This window comes from Rhinoderma darwinii, chromosome 11, assembly GCF_050947455.1.
Source record: "Rhinoderma darwinii isolate aRhiDar2 chromosome 11, aRhiDar2.hap1, whole genome shotgun sequence".
Classification (NCBI taxonomy): Eukaryota; Metazoa; Chordata; class Amphibia; order Anura; family Rhinodermatidae; genus Rhinoderma; species Rhinoderma darwinii.
Window position 1 is genome coordinate 13,059,296 of NC_134697.1, and position 21,053 is coordinate 13,080,348.

At 41.5% G+C, this 21,053-nt stretch overlaps 1 protein-coding gene across 1 annotated transcript in view; it reads right to left on the reverse strand.

Annotated features, from left to right (window-relative positions):
* Positions 1-353: 353 nt before the first annotated feature.
* LOC142663601 (killer cell lectin-like receptor subfamily B member 1C) overlaps positions 354-21,053 on the reverse strand; it is a 62,021-nt gene continuing 41,321 nt past the window's right edge. Inside the window, exons 6-8 of the mRNA XM_075842348.1 lie at positions 5,459-5,607; positions 1,481-1,593; positions 354-534 (exon numbers count right to left, since the gene is read on the reverse strand). Of these exons, the coding sequence (XP_075698463.1) occupies positions 414-534; positions 1,481-1,593; positions 5,459-5,607 (383 nt within the window). The 3' untranslated portion in view covers positions 354-413. The remainder of the gene's footprint in view (positions 535-1,480; positions 1,594-5,458; positions 5,608-21,053) is intronic.

Genomic DNA, 21,053 nt, shown 5'->3' on the forward strand with positions numbered 1-21,053 from the left:
ATGTTCGGCTGGGGTTACTTGGATATATTTGGGGGGGCCTTTCTATAGTTCGCCTCAGGCAGCATCGGGGCTAGGTTCACCCCTGAGTAGATATATGCATTACAACTGCATATGGAGAATACAATGGAGAGTGGCAGCAATGTGGAACATTGAAAATCATGAGCAGAGCATCGCCACTGTGCTTAGAGGAAATATGGTAATGTAAATCTGGTACTGAATGTAAGTGATTTCTGGACATTGAATACTGTTGATTTGTTTTTTCATTGATACTTTCTTACACATATATGAACCATAGTGTATACTAAGTAATTAGGTCTTATGTAATTATTTTTCTTTCTCATTGACCAAAGATCTACTGACAAATTTTTCTATTTTTATTCAGTTTCATCGATGGTATACATATTGTTACAAGGTCAGATCTTCACAGCTTTCTTCAGACATATCCATCTGTTTGTAGAATTGCAGCTGGTCTGATAATAACCAGATCTAGACATTGATACGCAGCGTCCTGATGATCGTGTCTTTATCTGGAACCTGAATAACAAGAGAATAAAACAAGAGGAAATTACCAGAAATCAGTGATTATACGAGAAGTTTAGTAAGCCCAACGTAATGTAGGCGCAGCCGTAATGAAGGGAGCGCATGACTGGGTGTTTGGGGTTTTAGGCTACCACGTTTGAGGCTATTTGTATAGGGATTAGAGGGTTAAGTGAAAGAGGCATGGGGCAAATGTATCTATATGTGGTGGGTGGAGTGTAATGTATATAAGTCCATGCGGGGAAGAGGCAGCCCCCTTTCCCGCTGGACAACAGGAGAAAATAATTGTCCCGCCCGCCCTCCCAGCATTTTTCTCCTGTTCATGGGAATCTGACAGTTGGGTTTTGTCACAGTAGCGATTGCGGTAGTAGGAGGGGTCTTTGGAGGCACGTAATGGCAAGAAGGAGAATCAACAATGGAAATTGTTGAAAGAGAACTCGGGGCGTTTAACCCTGGATAGTATTGGAGGGGATGGGGAGTGGTTACCCAGCTGATATTGCATATATTCCTGATGGGCAGGGTCCCCAGGAAGGGAGAGCGAGGTCTTGGGCATGGTTGGTGCCCTCGGGTCAGGTGCAGCACGGCTGTAGGGCAATAAGTCCAGACCTAACAAGGAAAGGATGGAGTTTTTTATTTAATGCCTGAAGTGCCTTCAAGGATCCTTTATCTGGAGAATGTTGGAAGAATAGAGCAGGATGTTTATTATGGAGTGTTTATGATGTTTTATGGTTATGCTATTTTATCGCATAAAAAGGTGTGTGTTTAATAAATAGCTGCTGTGGCCTTTACACCAAAATTCATGTGTGGTCTCTTATTGGGATTTGGGGTGGAAGGTCATAGATAGCGAAAGTCATCAAACATACCTTAAGTCAAGACACAGGTATCAGATGTATTCACAGTCACAGTAATAACCAGTGTGTCCTAGTGTCAGGAAGTCACTTACAAGCTGCTGTTATAATGTTCTCCATCCGGCAATCTCCATCCATCTCCATCACGCTGGAGTCCTATCCAATATGTCTCATCTACCCGTTGTCTGATAGTTCTCAGTATAAACTCCTGTAAGAAATCATTCATCATATTAGATATAGAAATAGATATGATGATACAACAGACTAAAGCTAGTTTTCTAATATACTCATACCGGTGCTGTGAAAAAGTTTTTGCCCCTCACCCGATTTTTTTTTCTATTTTTGCTAATTTGTCACATTTAAAGAGGCTCTGTCACCAGATTATCAAATCCCTATCTCCTATTGCATGTGATCGGCGCTGCAATGTAGAGAACAGTAACGTTTTATTTTATTTTTTTTAAAACAATCATTTTTGGCTAAGTTATGAGCAATTTTATATTTATGCAAATTAGCCTTTCTAATGGGCGTGTTTTCTCTTATTTCCAACTGGGCGTGTTTTGTGTTTTTAGCAACTGGGCGTGTTTACTTCTTTGACTGCACAATCACACTGTGGATCATGCTGGGCTGGAACAATGAGAAGTGTAGGACACTGATTAGCTGATTGGTCACTGATTGGTCAGCCTCATACACTCCTCTGTACAACACCCAGTTGGTAAAAAGTAAAAACACGCCCAGTTGTCCATTGAGAAACTCATTAGCATAAATCTAAACTAGCTCATAACTTGCTCAAAAATGATCGTTTTTCAAAATAAAAAACACTGCTGTTATCTACATTACAGGGCCAATCAGATTATGTAGGAGATAGTGCACTTATAATCTGGTGACAGAGCCTCTTTAAAAGTTTCAGATCATCCAACTAATTTTTATATACGATAAAGACAACATGATTAAAGCCAAAGTACAGATTTTAAATGATCCTTTCATTTATTGAGGATAAAGATTTAGGCAAAACCTATATCACACCCATGTGAGAGAGTAATTGCCCCCTAAATGTAATAACTGGTCGTGTCCCTCTTGGCAGTAACAACTGCAATCAAACTTTTGGGATAACTTGCTGTGTAGGAATTTTGGCCCACTATTCTTGTTATATTTCGGCTACATTTGAGTTTTTTTCGAGCATGAACATTAAGATAGGACTTTGACTCGGCCACTCCAACACCTTTGTTCTGTTTCTTTTGAGCCATTCAGAGGTGGGCTTGCTTGTGTGATCATAGTTCTTCTGCATAACTCAACTACGCTTGAGTATTCGGTCATGAACTGACTTTCTCCTTCAGGATTTTCTGATAGAGAGCAAAATGTATGGTTCCATTAATTATATTGTCCAGGTCCTGCAGAAGCAAAGCAGCCCCAGTCCATCACACTACTACCACCATGTTTGACTGTTGGTATGATCAGGCAACAAAATATTATCCCAAAAATCCTGGGGTCTTCTACATGTCTCTTTGACGAGACTTTGTGTTCCTTTTTGTCAGCAGTGATTTGCGCCTTTCAACATATCTATCTATGCCATATTTGATCAGTACATACAATTGGGCAGGAGAAAAAATACGCCAAATCTGTACAGGTCAAAGATCAGCGGTGATGTCATACATTGGTACTTGAAAACTCAAGATATATAAAACCACAGTTTAAAAGGTACAAATTAAACACAATTTAACCATATGAAATATTCTAAAAAGATTATAAAAGTTATTTGCTACGGAAAAAACAATAAAATGAGAATAAAAGTTAAAAATCCTTTTTTAACATCCTTTTTTAAGGATTTTTGAAACAAAGTGTTTCTCGTCACTTTACAAACACACATAACTGCAATTTGGACTCCATCAAAATTACTCTGATTGAACAAATTCCACCAGAGACACCCAATAGGTTTATTAAACTGAAACAACGAGAAAACTATTAGATATTTAAATTGTGTTGTCTACATCCAGGGGCATTGAATGACATAACAGAATCCTCCCTTGACTGAGAATATATACTATCAACATTTGGCAATTATAAACAATATATTGCCTTTATCTCTTTATGTATAATTATACCATCCTTTTGTTGTTTTTTCCACACTGATATCCACTATATCTACTATCTCTATTTAGTTTTTCTATACTGGTACACATAACTTGCTTACTCTAAGTATACTACTGTTTTGGTGTTTTTTGTTTTGGTGTTTTTCTAACACTGACATGTGAGCATTCATAAATTATATGGAATATCACGCTGCATCCCCTTCTTCCAAAAAATATTTTTGCTGTTTATTAAATACAAACGTAATTCTCCAAAAAAACAACCAAGTTACAATTATATATACCTTCCGCTTTATTTACACCCCAGCAACAACCTTCATTACTCCATCAGATATCTTAATGCTTCAAGACAGGTATTCAAATTGTTGTAATCCCTTTAATTACCCCTTCACTTACCTTATCGTGTAGTCCTGCAATCCCGCAATCCCCCACTTTCAGCTCCTTTGTCCCTTCCCCTTCAGCCACCGTAGTTGTCTGTTACCTTGACAACAGTGACACTCCTTCTAGATCAGCACCGCAATAGCTTTTAAACAGTCGTGTTCTGCATATATCGCTCGGCTCCTCGTTGATCACAGTGACACTTTGTGAGTAGGACTCACTGTATTTATCCTATATACATTCCTTTTCAGGAATTAACGTATTCATTTGTTTTTGTTTATTATTTTTTAACTTTTATTCTCATTTTATTGTTTTTTCCGTAGCAAATAACTTTTATAATATTTCATATGGTTAAATTGTGTTTAATTTGTATCTTTTAAACTGCAGTTTTATATATCTTGTGTTTTCAAGTACCAATGTATGATGTCACCGCTGATCTTTGACCTGTACAGATTTGGCGTTTTTTTCCTCCTGCCCAATTGTATGTATTGTATATGCTGTAGTAATTTGTGCTTTTTACATGGCCTGATGAAGACATCGGTTCAATGTCGTAACGCGTAGCCCGTTAAATTATTTATATTACATCGACCTCTCCAATTCCATTACAGCAGTGCCGTTTGTAGGTCCCAGTTTTTGGTCTTTTCTACATTTTCCTTGGCGGTAACAGTTTCTGTTTTCCCGGATCATACTTTGGCAGCAGCTTATCTCCTAAAACCCCTGCACACATCAAAGTTGTGCCTGACCAAGCACAACCTGTAAAGGTGAGCATATGCCTCATCCTCCTTGCTATTCTGGATATCATTTTTATCTGCACTATGGTGGCGCCGTGCATTTTCTCTTTTTTCTACAACACATATTTGCTCAGTATCTTTCTTATTGTGGAATTGTGTACATTAATCGTAACTGGGACAGTTCTTTATATATTCATCTGGGTTCATTTGTGACAGGTCTGGCATTACAGGGGTTGTCCATCTCCTGACAACTGATGACCTAACCACCAGATAGGTCATCGGTATATTATCAGACACCCGGACCCTGCACCGATAAGCCGCTCCGGTGGCCTGCGGGCACCGGATGTTATGGCACATTGCTATGTCAGAGCCTGGAAGCAGTTGGCTCCGTACATAGCATAGCGGTCGTGCTGCAGCTCTGCTCCTATTCACTTGAATACTGCAGTACTGCAGCTTGGCCGCTATCCTGTGGCCGGAGTTAAGTGATTCCGTCATGTACGTCTGGTGCATGGGCCACCGGACCAGCTGATCTTTGCGGGGCCCGGGTGTCGGACCCCCACAGATCATGTACTGATGACCTATCCGGTGGAAAACCCCTTTAATCCTGCCTGGGTGTGACTAGTGAAAATTAACCCAATTCTCAGTTGAGCTAATGGGGCAATTACTTGTTCACATAGAGCAAGGTTGGGCTGAACAGCATTTTTCCTTCAATAAATGAAAACATCATAAAAATAGCGTTTTGTGTTTACTTAGGTTATCTTAGTCTAATATTAAAGTAGTTTGATATGAAACATTTGAGTATGACATAAAAGAAAAATAGAAGAAATTGGGAAAGGGGCAAATACTTTCACAGCACTGTACATGGAAAAAGACACCATACCTGTTGTTCCTGGTCCTTTATAACCAGTAGATCGGCTCTCATCATCTTACAGTGATCCTGACTCTGGTTCCATGTTCTTTCTGCTACATCTGAATAGTAATAACAGCGATCTCCATGTAGCAGCCAATCGGGAGGACACAGAGAACAACCTGCAAGTTTTATAGGCTGTTTTAGTTATAATAGAAATAACAAGTGTCAACAAATTATGCGCAGTGTTGCTGTTTTCTTCGAAGGTGTTGCGTATTCACCAAGAAGCAGATCTAAAGCTTGACTAAGAAATCACTATAAAAATGAACTTTGATCGCTCACCTGTATTGATATGAAATATAGGTTTACACAGGAATAAACAGTGACCTCTAGTGGCGCTCCTCCCTGATTCAACAATAAAATAAAATGATAGAAAAAAAACTGATTGCTCTTAGAACTATTCTATTGAATATAAATTTGTGGTAGTGTAGCAGGAACGTCTATTGATATCAGTGGTCGCCCACAATGGGCCCTGTGTAATGCTTCATTCATTTGTAACTGCAGGGAAAAATAAGCATTTTACTTGTGGTTCTCCCAGTAATAATAACACCCGGTCAGATAGTCGATAGGGAATCTGCAATATAAAAGTGAGTTGTCCAAGCCAAATAATCCCAAAGTGTTTTTTCTAACAATATAATTGATGGCACATTGCTAGGACTGCTGAACCCCTCTAATTATTAGAACAAAGGGACTTCAGCCCATTAGACATTTTTTCCCCATATCGCTTCTCACAACCAGGTGCTTTACAGAGTGAGACAACAAAACCTGATTCAAGTGAACGCGGCACCTGCAGAGCGCTGGGTTAGAGGTGACGTCTTGTAGGGATATATATATATCTATATATGTATTCATTATTTCTTGAAATAGTCCTGTCACCACTACACAGCTGTATAGACAGCTTCTACCTTCGCTTTCTGTCTCTTTCCTCGTTCCCTTGTAGTTTGTGAGCACTCGTGGGCAGGCTCCACACTCTTCTTGTGCTTGTCTGCCACTCAGTAAGCTCATATTATTGCACTTGCTTGTTTTACTGTTTATGTAAAGTATTTACATCCTTCTGCATTTAATATGGATCTGCATTTAGTCTGGGGATCCTTGTCGTGGATTGCGAGCTTGCGTCCTTTTGGCCAAAATGATCACTAATACCCCAGGTATTTTTCATTATTATGTATATTCGCTTCTCTTGGACACAGCCGGGTCTTTGATGCTGGGAGAGCATGGTGTGTTGTTGTTTGGCCTAGCAAGCAGGGTAGCCCGCTCTATGAATTATCAAGGCGTCACAAATAGGCTTCTACCTGGCTAGACACGCTGCGCCTCATGACGTACACACTATCCCTCCATGTTTCACACACTTGCATCCCATTATTCATTTATTTTTTAGGCACTTTACTCATTACTGCCCCCTATATTTCACTTACATTATTACACTTGCACATACACTATTCATTTATTATTTCTTACTACACATCCCATGCACCACATACCACTCCCCTCAAGACTAGTGGGAGTGGCTATTATTATTTAAAGCACCTGCTCACTCGCCTTCATCAGCGTTTCTGACCTGGCTGTGTCCATTTGTAAGTATGGCCTTTTTCGGTGTTTTTGCATTTAATATGTGCAGCATAAAAAAATGAATAAATAACAGAGTCAAAAAAAAAAGAAAAGGGAAATGTCACTACCATTATACCTCCCAACTTTCAAATACTGAAGAGAGGGACAACTCATGCAACAATTTTTTTTAAAGTTAAGCCACGCCGATCCCCTCCAAATCCCTGTCCAAACACACCCGATTCCGGTCGTGCCCCTACAAAGTATCATACCACCAGAGTTCACTCACATGGTATCGGTAGTGCCCCGCTCACACTATGATGCCAACATGCAGTATTCTGCTTTTATAGTACCCACCACAAAAAAATCATGCCCCTATGGTGCCCCCCACAGTATAATGTCCCAAAGTGCCCCCACACATCATGACCCCAGCGCTCCATGTAGTAAAATGCCTCCATGTTGCCCTCACACACAGTGTAATGCCCTCATAGTGCCTCCCACATGGTATTATGCCCTGGTAGTGCCCCTATCACACTATCATGCCAACATGCAGTATCCTGCCTCCATAGTGCCCCCACGCAATATTATATCAAACAAAAACAAATGTGTCAAAGCGCAATAAACCCTATTCCCAACTACCAATAGAATGATTGAATTGAAGATAAGATATAACCTTTAATAGTCAAGTTAAAAAGTCAAAATGGGAACATACAACATATAAGGGGTTAGCAATGTATTGTTCAGTTGCTTCTGTATGAGTCCAATCATTGTCACTATAATATCTCTTGGATTTTTCCTAATGTTCATATGCTGTGCCAAAAAGCCCTAGTATATTTCTTTCAGTTGGGAACTAATCCCTTTCTTTATACATAAACCGTTTAGTAATAAATATTTGTATACTTACTATCTTGGAGACCGCTTTACGATCGGCTATCACCAGGTTCTGACGTTATGCGCATGCGCACAGCACGCATTCTTTTCCCCACACATGTATTGTCTATCTACAAACACATCTTTACTTATTTTCCTGGAGATGGCCACGAGAATGGCTATCGCCAGGTTTTGATACAACGCCCATGCGCACAGCAGACGTACTGATTGGAACGTTTACTGATCTCCTCTATTGGTCACTTACTATGTCAATCTCACTGGATGGAGGCTCGTTCTCCACTATGAGATCTGATAGGCTGACACATCAGGGGACCCGTTTTCGGGCTGCACGTCCGAGATCATAAAGGAAGTGAAAACTGATCCGCGATCATTAGCCCCAATTTATCCCCTGAGGACCCTGCTTCTGCAGCGTAACATGACGGGGGGGGGGGGGGGGGGGGGTATCGTAATTTTAATGATCTCTGTCTGGCTAGCAACTACACTCTAATTTCAGTGCGACACCGTGGATGATACAGCAGTCTGCTCTGCAGCTGCTGATCTTGACAGTCACATTGTGTCCACGAGACATACATCTATGTCATAATCACGTATACCTCATTCAAATGGTGTGCTAGCCGACCTTGTGCAACTTTTAACCCCTTATATGTTGTATGTTCCCATTTTGACTTTTTAACTTGACTATTAAAGGTTATATCTTATCTTCAATTCAATCATTCTATTGGTAGTTGGGAATAGGGTTTATTGTGCTTTGGCACATTTGTTTTTGTTTGATATAATCATTACCTGCCAACTACTAGGGTCTCTTTAGTAATTGCCCACGCAATATTATTCCCCTATAGTGGCCCAAAACAGAATTTCAAACCCCTATAGTTCCCCACCACAGAGTATAATGCCCCCAAAGTGCCTCCCCACACAGTATTATACCCCCAGTGGCTCCACACAGTATAATGCCCCCATAGTGCCCCCGTACAGCATAATGCCCCATAGAGTTTCCCCACAGTATAATGCCCCCAAAGTGCCCTCACACAGTATAATGCACCCCATGGTATAATGTTCCATAGTGCCCCCCACACTGTATAATGCCCGATAGAGCCCCACACACAGTATTATATGTTATATGACAACAGGTCCACACCTATGGGTCCAACAGATCCCAAAAAGTGCCCTTTTGGCGTATGCCAAGGCTGGTCCGTTTTTTTTTTTATTGCTGTATAGAAAAGTGTAGCCTGCTGCACTTTCCTATACAGTAAGCCAACTCATTTAACCCATCGGTGATGCCCCATAGCGTTCTTACAGCGGCCACTAACGGGCATTATTCCGATGCAATAGCCTTTTTACGGCGCTGCATCGGAATAAATAAACAGAGCAGGGAGCCGTTAAATCTCCCTGCTCTCAGCTGCCAGAGGTAGCTGAGGGCTGGGGGCATCCCTGCTCTAACGGGTGAGATCAATATCCATATCGATCTCACCCATTTAACCCCTCAGATGCTGCGCTCAATAGCGAGCGCCGCATCTGAGTGGTTTTGGAGAGCTCCCTCTCATCCCACTGACGCCCGGCGATATGGCAATCGGGGGCCTAATAAAGGCTCCCAGGTCTGCCTGTAGTGTATGCCTGCTAGGTCATGCCAGAGGCATGGCCTAGCAGATGCCTGTCCGTTTTACACGGACAGGCATAATACACTGCAATACAGAAGTATTGCAGTGTATTATAAATGCGATCGGAGGATCGCATAGTGAAGTCCCCTAGTGGGACTAGTAAAAAAAAGTTTAATAGAAAGTAATAAAAAATGAAAAAAACACTTTTTTCCCTTACAGACTGCTTTATTATTAAAAAACAAAATCAAGTTAAAAAGTTACACATATTTGGTATTGCCGCATCCGTAACGACACCAATTATAAAGTTATTACATCATTAAACCCGCACGGTGAACGTCGTAAAAAATAAAATAAAAACAATGCAAAAATTGCTGTTTTCTTTGAATCCTCCCTTAAAAAAAATTTGATAAAAAGTGATCAAAATGTTGCATCTACTCCAAAATGGTACCAATAAAAACTACAAGTCGTCCCGCAAAAAAAAAGCCCTCATACAGCTGTATCGGTGAAACAATAAAAAAGGTATTGCTCTTCAAATACGGAGACACAAAACCAAATAATTTTGAAAAAAAAGTGGTTTTAATGTGTAATGTAGTAGTAAAACACACAAAAGCTATATAAACGTCTTGGTATTGTTGCAATCGTAACAACCCGCTGAATAAAGTAATTGTGTTATTTATACCACACGGTAAACGGAGTAGATTTGGGACGCAAATAATTGTGGCTGAAATTGCTGTTTTTTTTCTATTCCCCCCAAAAAACGTTAATAAAAGTTAATCAATAAATTCTATGTACCCCAAAATGGTGCTATTAAAAATTACAACTTGTCCCGCAAAAAACAAGATCTTAAGCAGCTCTGTCGACACAAAAATAAAAAAGTTATCGCTCTTTGAATGAGACGATGGAAAAACGTAAAAAATAGCCTGGTCATTAAAGGGAATGTGACGCTAGAAATTTTTTTTTTTTTTAGTTAAACAATTAGTGTGTAGGTGATTAAACATTGTTCTAATGTTTTTTATTTTTTTCACGAGTCAGGAAATATTATAAATTAGATTCTAATTTATAATATTTCCCAGCGCTGGTCACTAGATGGAGCAATTCCCAAAATTGCAGCATTGCATGTGATAAAGCAACCACATTGGTTTATGCTGCAAAATTTGAGAAAACTCACCCGCTCTAGTGAGCTCACAGAATCCCCCCCTCCTTTATCCTGGCTAGTGCCGGGAGAAACGAGGGGATTGAACGGTCAAACCTCATACACTGTGTGTCGCCATTTTTTGAGCTAACACAGTGTAGGAGGTTAACATACACTAGTAAAACACACTGAAACACGAACATACATAGAAATAACTTACCTGCTCCAGTCGCCGCCGCTCCCTCCGGACCGTCCGCTCCGTCTGCTACCTCCGCTCCAAGTGCACAAGTCCGGAAGCCGCGACCGGAAGTAGTAATCTTACTGTCCGGCCGCGACTTCCGGTCCACAGGAAAATGGCGCCGGACGTCGCACAGTTCAACTTGGACTGTGTGGGAGCGGCGCATGCGCCGTTCCCACAAAGACGGCGTACAGCATAGTGGATGGAACGGGCCCCGTTCGCATTCACTATGGGACTGTACATGCCGTATTCCATGTCTGTATGTGTCGTTAATCGACACATACAGAAATGGAAAAAAAAATGGCAGCCCCCATAGGGAAGAAAAAGTGAAAAAATAAAAAAAATTAAAACACAAACACACAAATAAATATAACATTTTTTAATAAAACACTAAAATCAAACTGATGTAAAAAAAATTTTTTTCGGTCCGGTCCTTTAAGGTCTAAAATAGGCCGGACAATATTATTTTTTTATATGTACGGCTGATAAGGAAAGGCTGTTTGTTAATGTTTTGTTTTTGTATTTTACCTTATATACATATTAATATGTGGAAAAATGCAATACACTTGGTACTATTGTATTACTTAATATATGAAATGCTCAAGATTTTATACTTTTGTATTTGAACCAGGATAACGCCCTCTATACTTTTTTTTTTTTAAATGCTGGCCTATGGATGACTTATGCAACTGTGTGGCATATAGTTGTATACATTGGCGTTTAAAATCCAGCACCAGAAGATTTTCCCATCATATGCAATGAACGCAAAGAAAACACAGAGTGAAAAAAGCCTTACACAGATTAAGGCCCTATGCACACGACTGTTATTTTATGTCCGTGTGCTACATGTACTGTACTGCTCTCTACCTGTACCCCATGTACTATACTGCTCTCTACCTGTACTACATGTCCTGTACTGCTCTCTACCTGTACTACATGTACTGTACTGCTCTCTACCTGTACTACATGTCCTGTACTGCTCTCTACCTGTACTACATGTCCTGTACTGCTCTCTACCTGTACTACATGTCCTGTACTGCTCTCTACCTGTACTACATGTACTATACTGCTCTCTACCTGTACTACATGTCCTGTACTGCTCTCTACCTGTACTACATGTACTTTACTGCTCTCTACCTGTACTACATGTCCTGTACTGCTCTCTACCTGTACTACATGTACTGTACTTCTCTCTACATGTACTACATGTACTATACAGCTCTCTACCTGTACTACATGTCCTGTACTGCTCTCTACCTGTACTACATGTATTGTACTGCTCTCTACCTGTACTACATGTCCTGTACTGCTCTCTACCTGTACTACATGTCCTGTACTGCTCTCTACCTGTACTACATGTACTATACTGCTCTCTACCTGTACTACATGTCCTGTACTGCTCTCTACCTGTACTACATGTACTATACAGCTCTCTCCCTGTACTACATGTACTATACAGCTCTCTACCTGTACTACATGTACTGTACTGATCTCTACCTGTACTACATGTACTGTACTGCTCTCTGCCTGTACTACATGTACTGTACTGCTCTCTACCTGTACTACATGTCCTATACTGCTCTCTACCTGTACTAGATGTACTATACAGCCCTCTACCTGTACTAGATGTCCTATACTGTTCTCTACCTGTACTACATGTCCTGTACTGCTCTCTACCTGTACTACATGTCCTATACTGCTCTCTACCTGTACTACATGTCCTGTACTGCTCTCTACCTGTACTACATGTACTTTACTGCTCTCTACCTGTACTACATGTCCTGTACTGCTCTCTCCCTGTACTACATGTGCTGTACTGCTCTCTACCTGTACTACATGTATTGTACTGCTCTCTGCCTGTACTACATGTACTGTACTGCTCTCTACCTGTACTACATGTACTGTACTGCTCTCTACCTGTACTACATGTCCTGTACTTCTCTCTACCTGTACTACATTTCCTGTACTTCTCTCTACCTGTACTACATGTACTGTACTTCTCTCTACCTGTACTACATGTACTATACAGCTCTCTACCTGTACTACATGTCCTGTACTGCTCTCTACCTGTACTACATGTATTGTACTGCTCCCTACCTGTACTACATGTACTGTACTGCTCTCTACCTATACTATATGTCCTGCACTGCTCTCTACCTCTGCTACATGTACTGTATTACTTTTTACCTGTACTACATGTCCTGTACTGCTCTCTACCTGTACTACATGTCCTGTACTGCTCTCTACCTGTACTACATGTGCTGTACTGCTCTCTACCTGTACTACATGTACTATACAGCTCTCTACCTGTACTACATGTACTATACAGCTCTCTCCCTGTACTACATGTACTATACATCTCTCTACCTGTACTACATGTACTGTACTGATCTCTACCTGTACTACATGTACTGTACTGCTCTCTGCCTGTACTACATGTACTGTACTGCTCTCTACCTGTACTACATGTACTATACTGCTCTCTACCTGTACTACATGTCCTGTACTTCTCTCTACCTGTACTACATGTACTATACAGCTCTCTACCTGTACTACATGTACTGTACTGCTCTCTACCTGTAAAACATGTCCTGTACTGATCTCTACATGTACTGTACTACTCTCTACCTGTACTACATGTCCTGTACTGCTCTCTACCTCTACTATATATATTGTACTACTCTCTACCTGTACTACATGTCCTGTACTGCTCTCTACCTGTACTACATGTCCTGTACTGCTCTCTACCTGTACTACATGTACTGTACTGCTCTCTACCTGTACTACATGTACTATACAGCTCTCTACCTGTACTACATGTCCTGTACTGCTCTCTACCTGTACTACATGTACTGTACTGCTCTCTACCTGTACTACATGTCCTGTACTGCTCTCTACCTGTACTACATGTCCTGTACTGCTCTCTACCTGTACTACATGTCCTGTACTGCTCTCTACCTGTACTACATGTACTATACTGCTCTCTACCTGTACTACATGTCCTGTACTGCTCTCTACCTGTACTACATGTACTTTACTGCTCTCTACCTGTACTACATGTCCTGTACTGCTCTCTACCTGTACTACATGTACTGTACTTCTCTCTACCTGTACTACATGTACTATACAGCTCTCTACCTGTACTACATGTCCTGTACTGCTCTCTACCTGTACTACATGTATTGTACTGCTCTCTACCTGTACTACATGTCCTGTACTGCTCTCTACCTGTACTACATGTCCTATACTGCTCTCTACCTGTACTACATGTACTATACTGCTCTCTACCTGTACTACATGTCCTGTACTGCTCTCTACCTGTACTACATGTACTATACAGCTCTCTCCCTGTACTACATGTACTATACAGCTCTCTACCTGTACTACATGTACTGTACTGATCTCTACCTGTACTACATGTACTGTACTGCTCTCTGCCTGTACTACATGTACTGTACTGCTCTCTACCTGTACTACATGTCCTATACTGCTCTCTACCTGTACTAGATGTACTATACAGCCCTCTACCTGTACTAGATGTCCTGTACTGTTCTCTACCTGTACTACATGTCCTGTACTGCTCTCTACCTGTACTACATGTCCTATACTGCTCTCTACCTGTACTACATGTCCTGTACTGCTCTCTACCTGTACTACATGTACTTTACTGCTCTCTACCTGTACTACATGTCCTGTACTGCTCTCTCCCTGTACTACATGTGCTGTACTGCTCTCTACCTGTACTACATGTATTGTACTGCTCTCTGCCTGTACTACATGTACTGTACTGCTCTCTACCTGTACTACATGTACTGTACTGCTCTCTACCTGTACTACATGTCCTGTACTTCTCTCTACCTGTACTACATTTCCTGTACTTCTCTCTACCTGTACTACATGTACTGTACTTCTCTCTACCTGTACTACATGTACTATACAGCTCTCTACCTGTACTACATGTCCTGTACTGCTCTCTACCTGTACTACATGTATTGTACTGCTCCCTACCTGTACTACATGTACTGTACTGCTCTCTACCTATACTATATGTCCTGCACTGCTCTCTACCTCTGCTACATGTACTGTATTACTTTTTACCTGTACTACATGTCCTGTACTGCTCTCTACCTGTACTACATGTCCTGTACTGCTCTCTACCTGTACTACATGTGCTGTACTGCTCTCTACCTGTACTACATGTACTATACAGCTCTCTACCTGTACTACATGTACTATACAGCTCTCTCCCTGTACTACATGTACTATACATCTCTCTACCTGTACTACATGTACTGTACTGATCTCTACCTGTACTACATGTACTGTACTGCTCTCTGCCTGTACTACATGTACTGTACTGCTCTCTACCTGTACTACATGTACTATACTGCTCTCTACCTGTACTACATGTCCTGTACTTCTCTCTACCTGTACTACATGTACTATACAGCTCTCTACCTGTACTACATGTACTGTACTGCTCTCTACCTGTAAAACATGTCCTGTACTGATCTCTACATGTACTGTACTACTCTCTACCTGTACTACATGTCCTGTACTGCTCTCTACCTCTACTATATATATTGTACTACTCTCTACCTGTACTACATGTCCTGTACTGCTCTCTACCTGTACTACATGTCCTGTACTGCTCTCTACCTGTACTACATGTACTGTACTGCTCTCTACCTGTACTACATGTACTGTACTGCTCTCTACCTGTACTACATGTACTGTACTGCTCTCTACCTGTACTACATGTACTGTACTGCTCTCTACCTGTACTACATGTCCTGTACTTCTCTCTACCTGTACTACATGTACTGTACTTCTCTCTACCTGTACTACATGTACTATACAGCTCTCTACCTGTACTACATGTTCTGTACTGCTCTCTACCTGTACTACATGTATTGTACTGCTCCCTACCTGTACTACATGTACTGTACTGCTCTCTACCTATACTATATGTCCTGCACTGCTCTCTACCTCTGCTACATGTACTGTATTACTTTCTACCTGTACTACATGTCCTGTACTGCTCTCTACCTGTACTACATGTCCTGTACTGCTCTCTACCTGTACTACATGTGCTGAACTGCTCTCTACCTGTACTACATGTACTATACAGCTCTCTACCTGTACTACATGTACTGTACTGCTCTCTACCTGTACTACATGTACTGTACTGCTCTCTACCTCTACTACATGTCCTGTACTGCTCTCTACCTGTACTACATGTCCTGTACTGCTCTTTACCTGTACTACATGTCCTGTACTGCTCTCTACCTGTACTACATGTACTATACAGCCCTCTACCTGTACTAGATGTCCTGTACTGTTCTCTACCTGTACTACATGTACTATACTGCTCTCTACCTGTACTACATGTCCTGTACTGCTCTCTACCTGTACTACATGTACTATACAGCTCTCTCCCTGTACTACATGTACTATACAGCTCTCTACCTGTACTACATGTACTGTACTGATCTCTACCAGTACTACATGTCCTGTACTGCTCTCTACCTGTACTACATGTACTATACAGCCCTCTACCTGTACTAGATGTCCTGTACTGTTCTCTACCTGTACTACATGTACTATACTGCTCTCTACCTGTACTACATGTCCTGTACTTCTCTCTACCTGTACTACATGTACTATACAGCTCTCTACCTGTACTACATGTACTGTACTGCTCTCTACCTGTACTACATGTCCTGTACTGCTCTCTACCTCTACTACATATATTGTACTGCTCTCTACCTGTACTACATGTCCTGTACTGCTCTCTACCTGTACTACATGTCCTGTACTGCTCTCTACCTGTACTACATGTACTGTACTGCTCTCTAACTGTACTACATGTTCTGTACTACTCTACCTCTACTACATATATTGTACTGCTCTCTACCTGTACTACATGTCCTGTACTGCGCTCTACCTGTACTACATGTCCTGTACTGCTCTCTACCTGTAATACATGTGCTGTACTGCTCTCTGCCTGTACTACATGTGCTGTACTGCTCTCTACCTGTACTATATATACTGTACTGCTCTCTACCTGTACTACATGTGCTGTACTGCTCTCTACTTGTACTACATGTACTGTACTGCTCTCTGCCTGTACTACGTGTCCTGTACTGCTCTCTATCTGTACTACATGTCCTGTACTTATCTCTGCCTGTACTGTACTGCTCTCTACCTGTACTACATGTCCTGTACTGTGTCTACCAGTACTACATGTACTGTACTGCTTTCTACCTGTACTGCTCTCTACCTATACTACATGTCCTGTACTGCTCTCTACCTGTCCTGTACTGCTCTCTACCTGTACTACATGTACTATACTGCTCTCTACCTGTACTACATGTACTTTACTGCTCTCTACCTGTACTACATGTATTGTACTGCTCTCTACCTGTACTACATGTCCTGTACTGCTCTCTACCTGTACTACATGTCCTGTACTGCTCTCTACCTGTACTACATGTACTATACTGCTCTCTACCTGTACTACATGTCCTGTACTACTCTCTCCCTGTACTACATGTACTATACAGCTCTCTCCCTGTACTACATGTACTATACAGCTCTCTACCTGTACTACATGTACTGTACTGATCTCTACCTGTACTACATGTACTGTACTGCTCTCTGCCTGTACTACATGTACTGTACTGCTCTCTACCTGTACTACATGTCCTATACTGCTCTCTACCTGTACTACATGTACTATACAGCCCTCTACCTGTACTAGATGTCCTGTACTGTTCTCTACCTGTACTACATGTCCTGTACTGCTCTCTACCTGTACTACATGTACTATACTGCTCTCTACCTGTACTACATGTCCTGTACTGCTCTCTACCTGTACTACATGTACTTTACTGCTCTCTACCTGTACTACATGTCCTGTACTGCTCTCTCCCTGTACTACATGTGCTGTACTGCTCTCTACCTGTACTACATGTATTGTACTGCTCTCTGCCTGTACTACATGTACTGTACTGCTCTCTACCTGTACTACATGTACTGTACTGCTCTCTACCTGTACTACATGTCCTGTACTTCTCTCTACCTGTACTACATTTCCTGTACTTCTCTCTACCTGTACTACATGTACTGTACTTCTCTCTACCTGTACTACATGTACTATACAGCTCTCTACCTGTACTACATGTCCTGTACTGCTCTCTACCTGTACTACATGTATTGTACTGCTCCCTACCTGTACTACATGTACTGTACTGCTCTCTACCTATACTATATGTCCTGCACTGCTCTCTACCTCTGCTACATGTACTGTATTACTTTTTACCTGTACTACATGTCCTGTACTGCTCTCTACCTGTACTACATGTCCTGTACTGCTCTCTACCTGTACTACATGTGCTGTACTGCTCTCTACCTGTACTACATGTACTATACAGCTCTCTACCTGTACTACATGTACTATACAGCTCTCTCCCTGTACTACATGTACTATACATCTCTCTACCTGTACTGCATGTACTGTACTGATCTCTACCTGTACTACATGTACTGTACTGCTCTCTGCCTGTACTACATGTACTGTACTGCTCTCTACCTGTACTACATGTACTATACTGCTCTCTACCTGTACTACATGTCCTGTACTTCTCTCTACCTGTACTACATGTACTATACAGCTCTCTACCTGTACTACATGTACTGTACTGCTCTCTACCTGTAAAACATGTCCTGTACTGATCTCTACATGTACTGTACTACTCTCTACCTGTACTACATGTCCTGTACTGCTCTCTACCTCTACTACATATATTGTACTACTCTCTACCTGTACTACATGTCCTGTACTGCTCTCTACCTGTACTACATGTCCTGTACTGCTCTCTACCTGTACTACATGTACTGTACTGCTCTCTACCTGTACTACATGTACTGTACTGCTCTCTACCTGTACTACATGTCCTGTACTTCTCTCTACCTGTACTACATGTCCTGTACTTCTCTCTACCTGTACTACATGTACTGTACTTCTCTCTACCTGTACTACATGTACTATACAGCTCTCTACCTGTACTACATGTTCTGTACTGCTCTCTACCTGTACTACATGTATTGTACTGCTCCCTACCTGTACTACATGTACTGTACTGCTCTCTACCTATACTATATGTCCTGCACTGCTCTCTACCTCTGTTACATGTACTGTATTACTTTCTACCTGTACTACATGTCCTGAACTGCTCTCTACCTGTACTACATGTCCTGTACTGCTCTCTATCTGTACTACATGTGCTGTACTGCTCTCTACCTGTACTACATGTACTATACAGCTCTCTACCTGTACTACATGTACTGTACTGCTCTCTACCTGTACTACATGTACTGTACTGCTCTCTACCTGTACTACATGTACTGTACTGCTCTCTACCTCTACTACATGTCCTGTACTGCCCTCTACCTGTACTACATGTACTGTACTGCTCTCTACCTGTACTACATGTCCTGTACGGCTCTCTACCTGTACTACATGTCCTGTACTGCTCTCTACCTGTACTACATGTACTATACAGCCCTCTACCTGTACTAGATGTCCTGTACTGTTCTCTACCTGTACTATACTGCTCTCTACCTGTACTACATGTCCTGCTCTCTACCTGTACTACATGTACTATACAGCTCTCTCCCTGTACTACATGTACTATACAGCTCTCTACCTGTACTACATGTACTGTACTGATCTCTACCAGTACTACATGTACTGTACTGCTCTCTGCCTGTACTACATGTACTGTACTGCTCTCTACCTGTACTACATGTACTATACTGCTCTCTACCTGTACTACATGTCCTGTACTTCTCTCTACCTGTACTACATGTACTATACAGCTCTCTACCTGTACTACATGTACTGTACTGCTCTCTACCTGTACTACATGTACTATACAGCTCTCTACCTGTACTACATGTACTATACAGCTCTCTACCTGTACTACATGTCCTGTACTGCTCTCTACCTCTACTACATATATTGTACTGCTCTCTACCTGTACTACATGTCCTGTACTGCTCTCTACCTGTACTACATGTACTGTACAGCTCTCTAACTGTACTACATGTTCTGTACTACTCTACCTCTACTACATATATTGTACTGCTCTCTACCTGTACTACATGTCCTGTACTGCTCTCTACCTGTACTACATGTCCTGTACTGCTCTCTACCTGTAATACATGTGCTGTACTGCTCTCTGCCTGTACTACATGTGCTGTACTGCTCTCTACCTGTACTATATACACTGTACTGCTCTCTACCTGTACTACATGTGCTGTACTGCTCTCTACTTGTACTACATGTACTGTACTGCTCTCTGCCTGTACTACGTGTCCTGTACTGCTCTCTATCTGTACTACATGTCCTGTACTGATCTCTGCCTGTACTGTACTGCTCTCTACCTGTACTACATGTCCTGTACTGTGTCTACCAGTACTACATGTACTGTACTGCTTTCTACCTGTACTGCTCTCTACCTATACTACATGTCCTGTACTGCTCTCTACCTGTACTACAAGTGCTGTACTGCTATCTACCTGTACTATGTGTACTGTACTGCTCCCTACATTTACTCCATTACTCTCTAGAAAGCAGTACAGTACAGGTAGGGAGCAGTATAGTACATCTAGTACAGGTAGATTAGTGCAGTACATGTAGTACAGGCAGAGAGCAGTAAAAAAATACCCTGTAGATTTAGCTCTAGTCCTTTGTCCCAACTCATTTCCTCCAGGCTGGATTCATCAGGGGATCCAGGGGGAAAAACGGATGTTCCAGAGAGGAGCTTGGCGTTTTGCTCCCACTCTTAACGGGCTGGGATTTGCAGGAATTATCGATGTCCCCGTTTCTTCTCTGGCCGTGACACCAGACCGTTCCAATATTCAGATGACCTGCAAAAACGGGTAAGACTGTTCCTTGTTCTATTATAATGTCTAAACTTGCACATTGTGATGATCGAGTTTCCCAGGTGGGCAATTGTTTTCTCCCCCTGTCTATGGATACAAACGCATATGATGTTTAAATACTGACATTATAGCTATTGCCTGACTTTTAACATGGGCTAAATATATATTTTTCCCCTCTATATTCCCTTGCACTTTTGTGTGAACATTGCTTTGTGA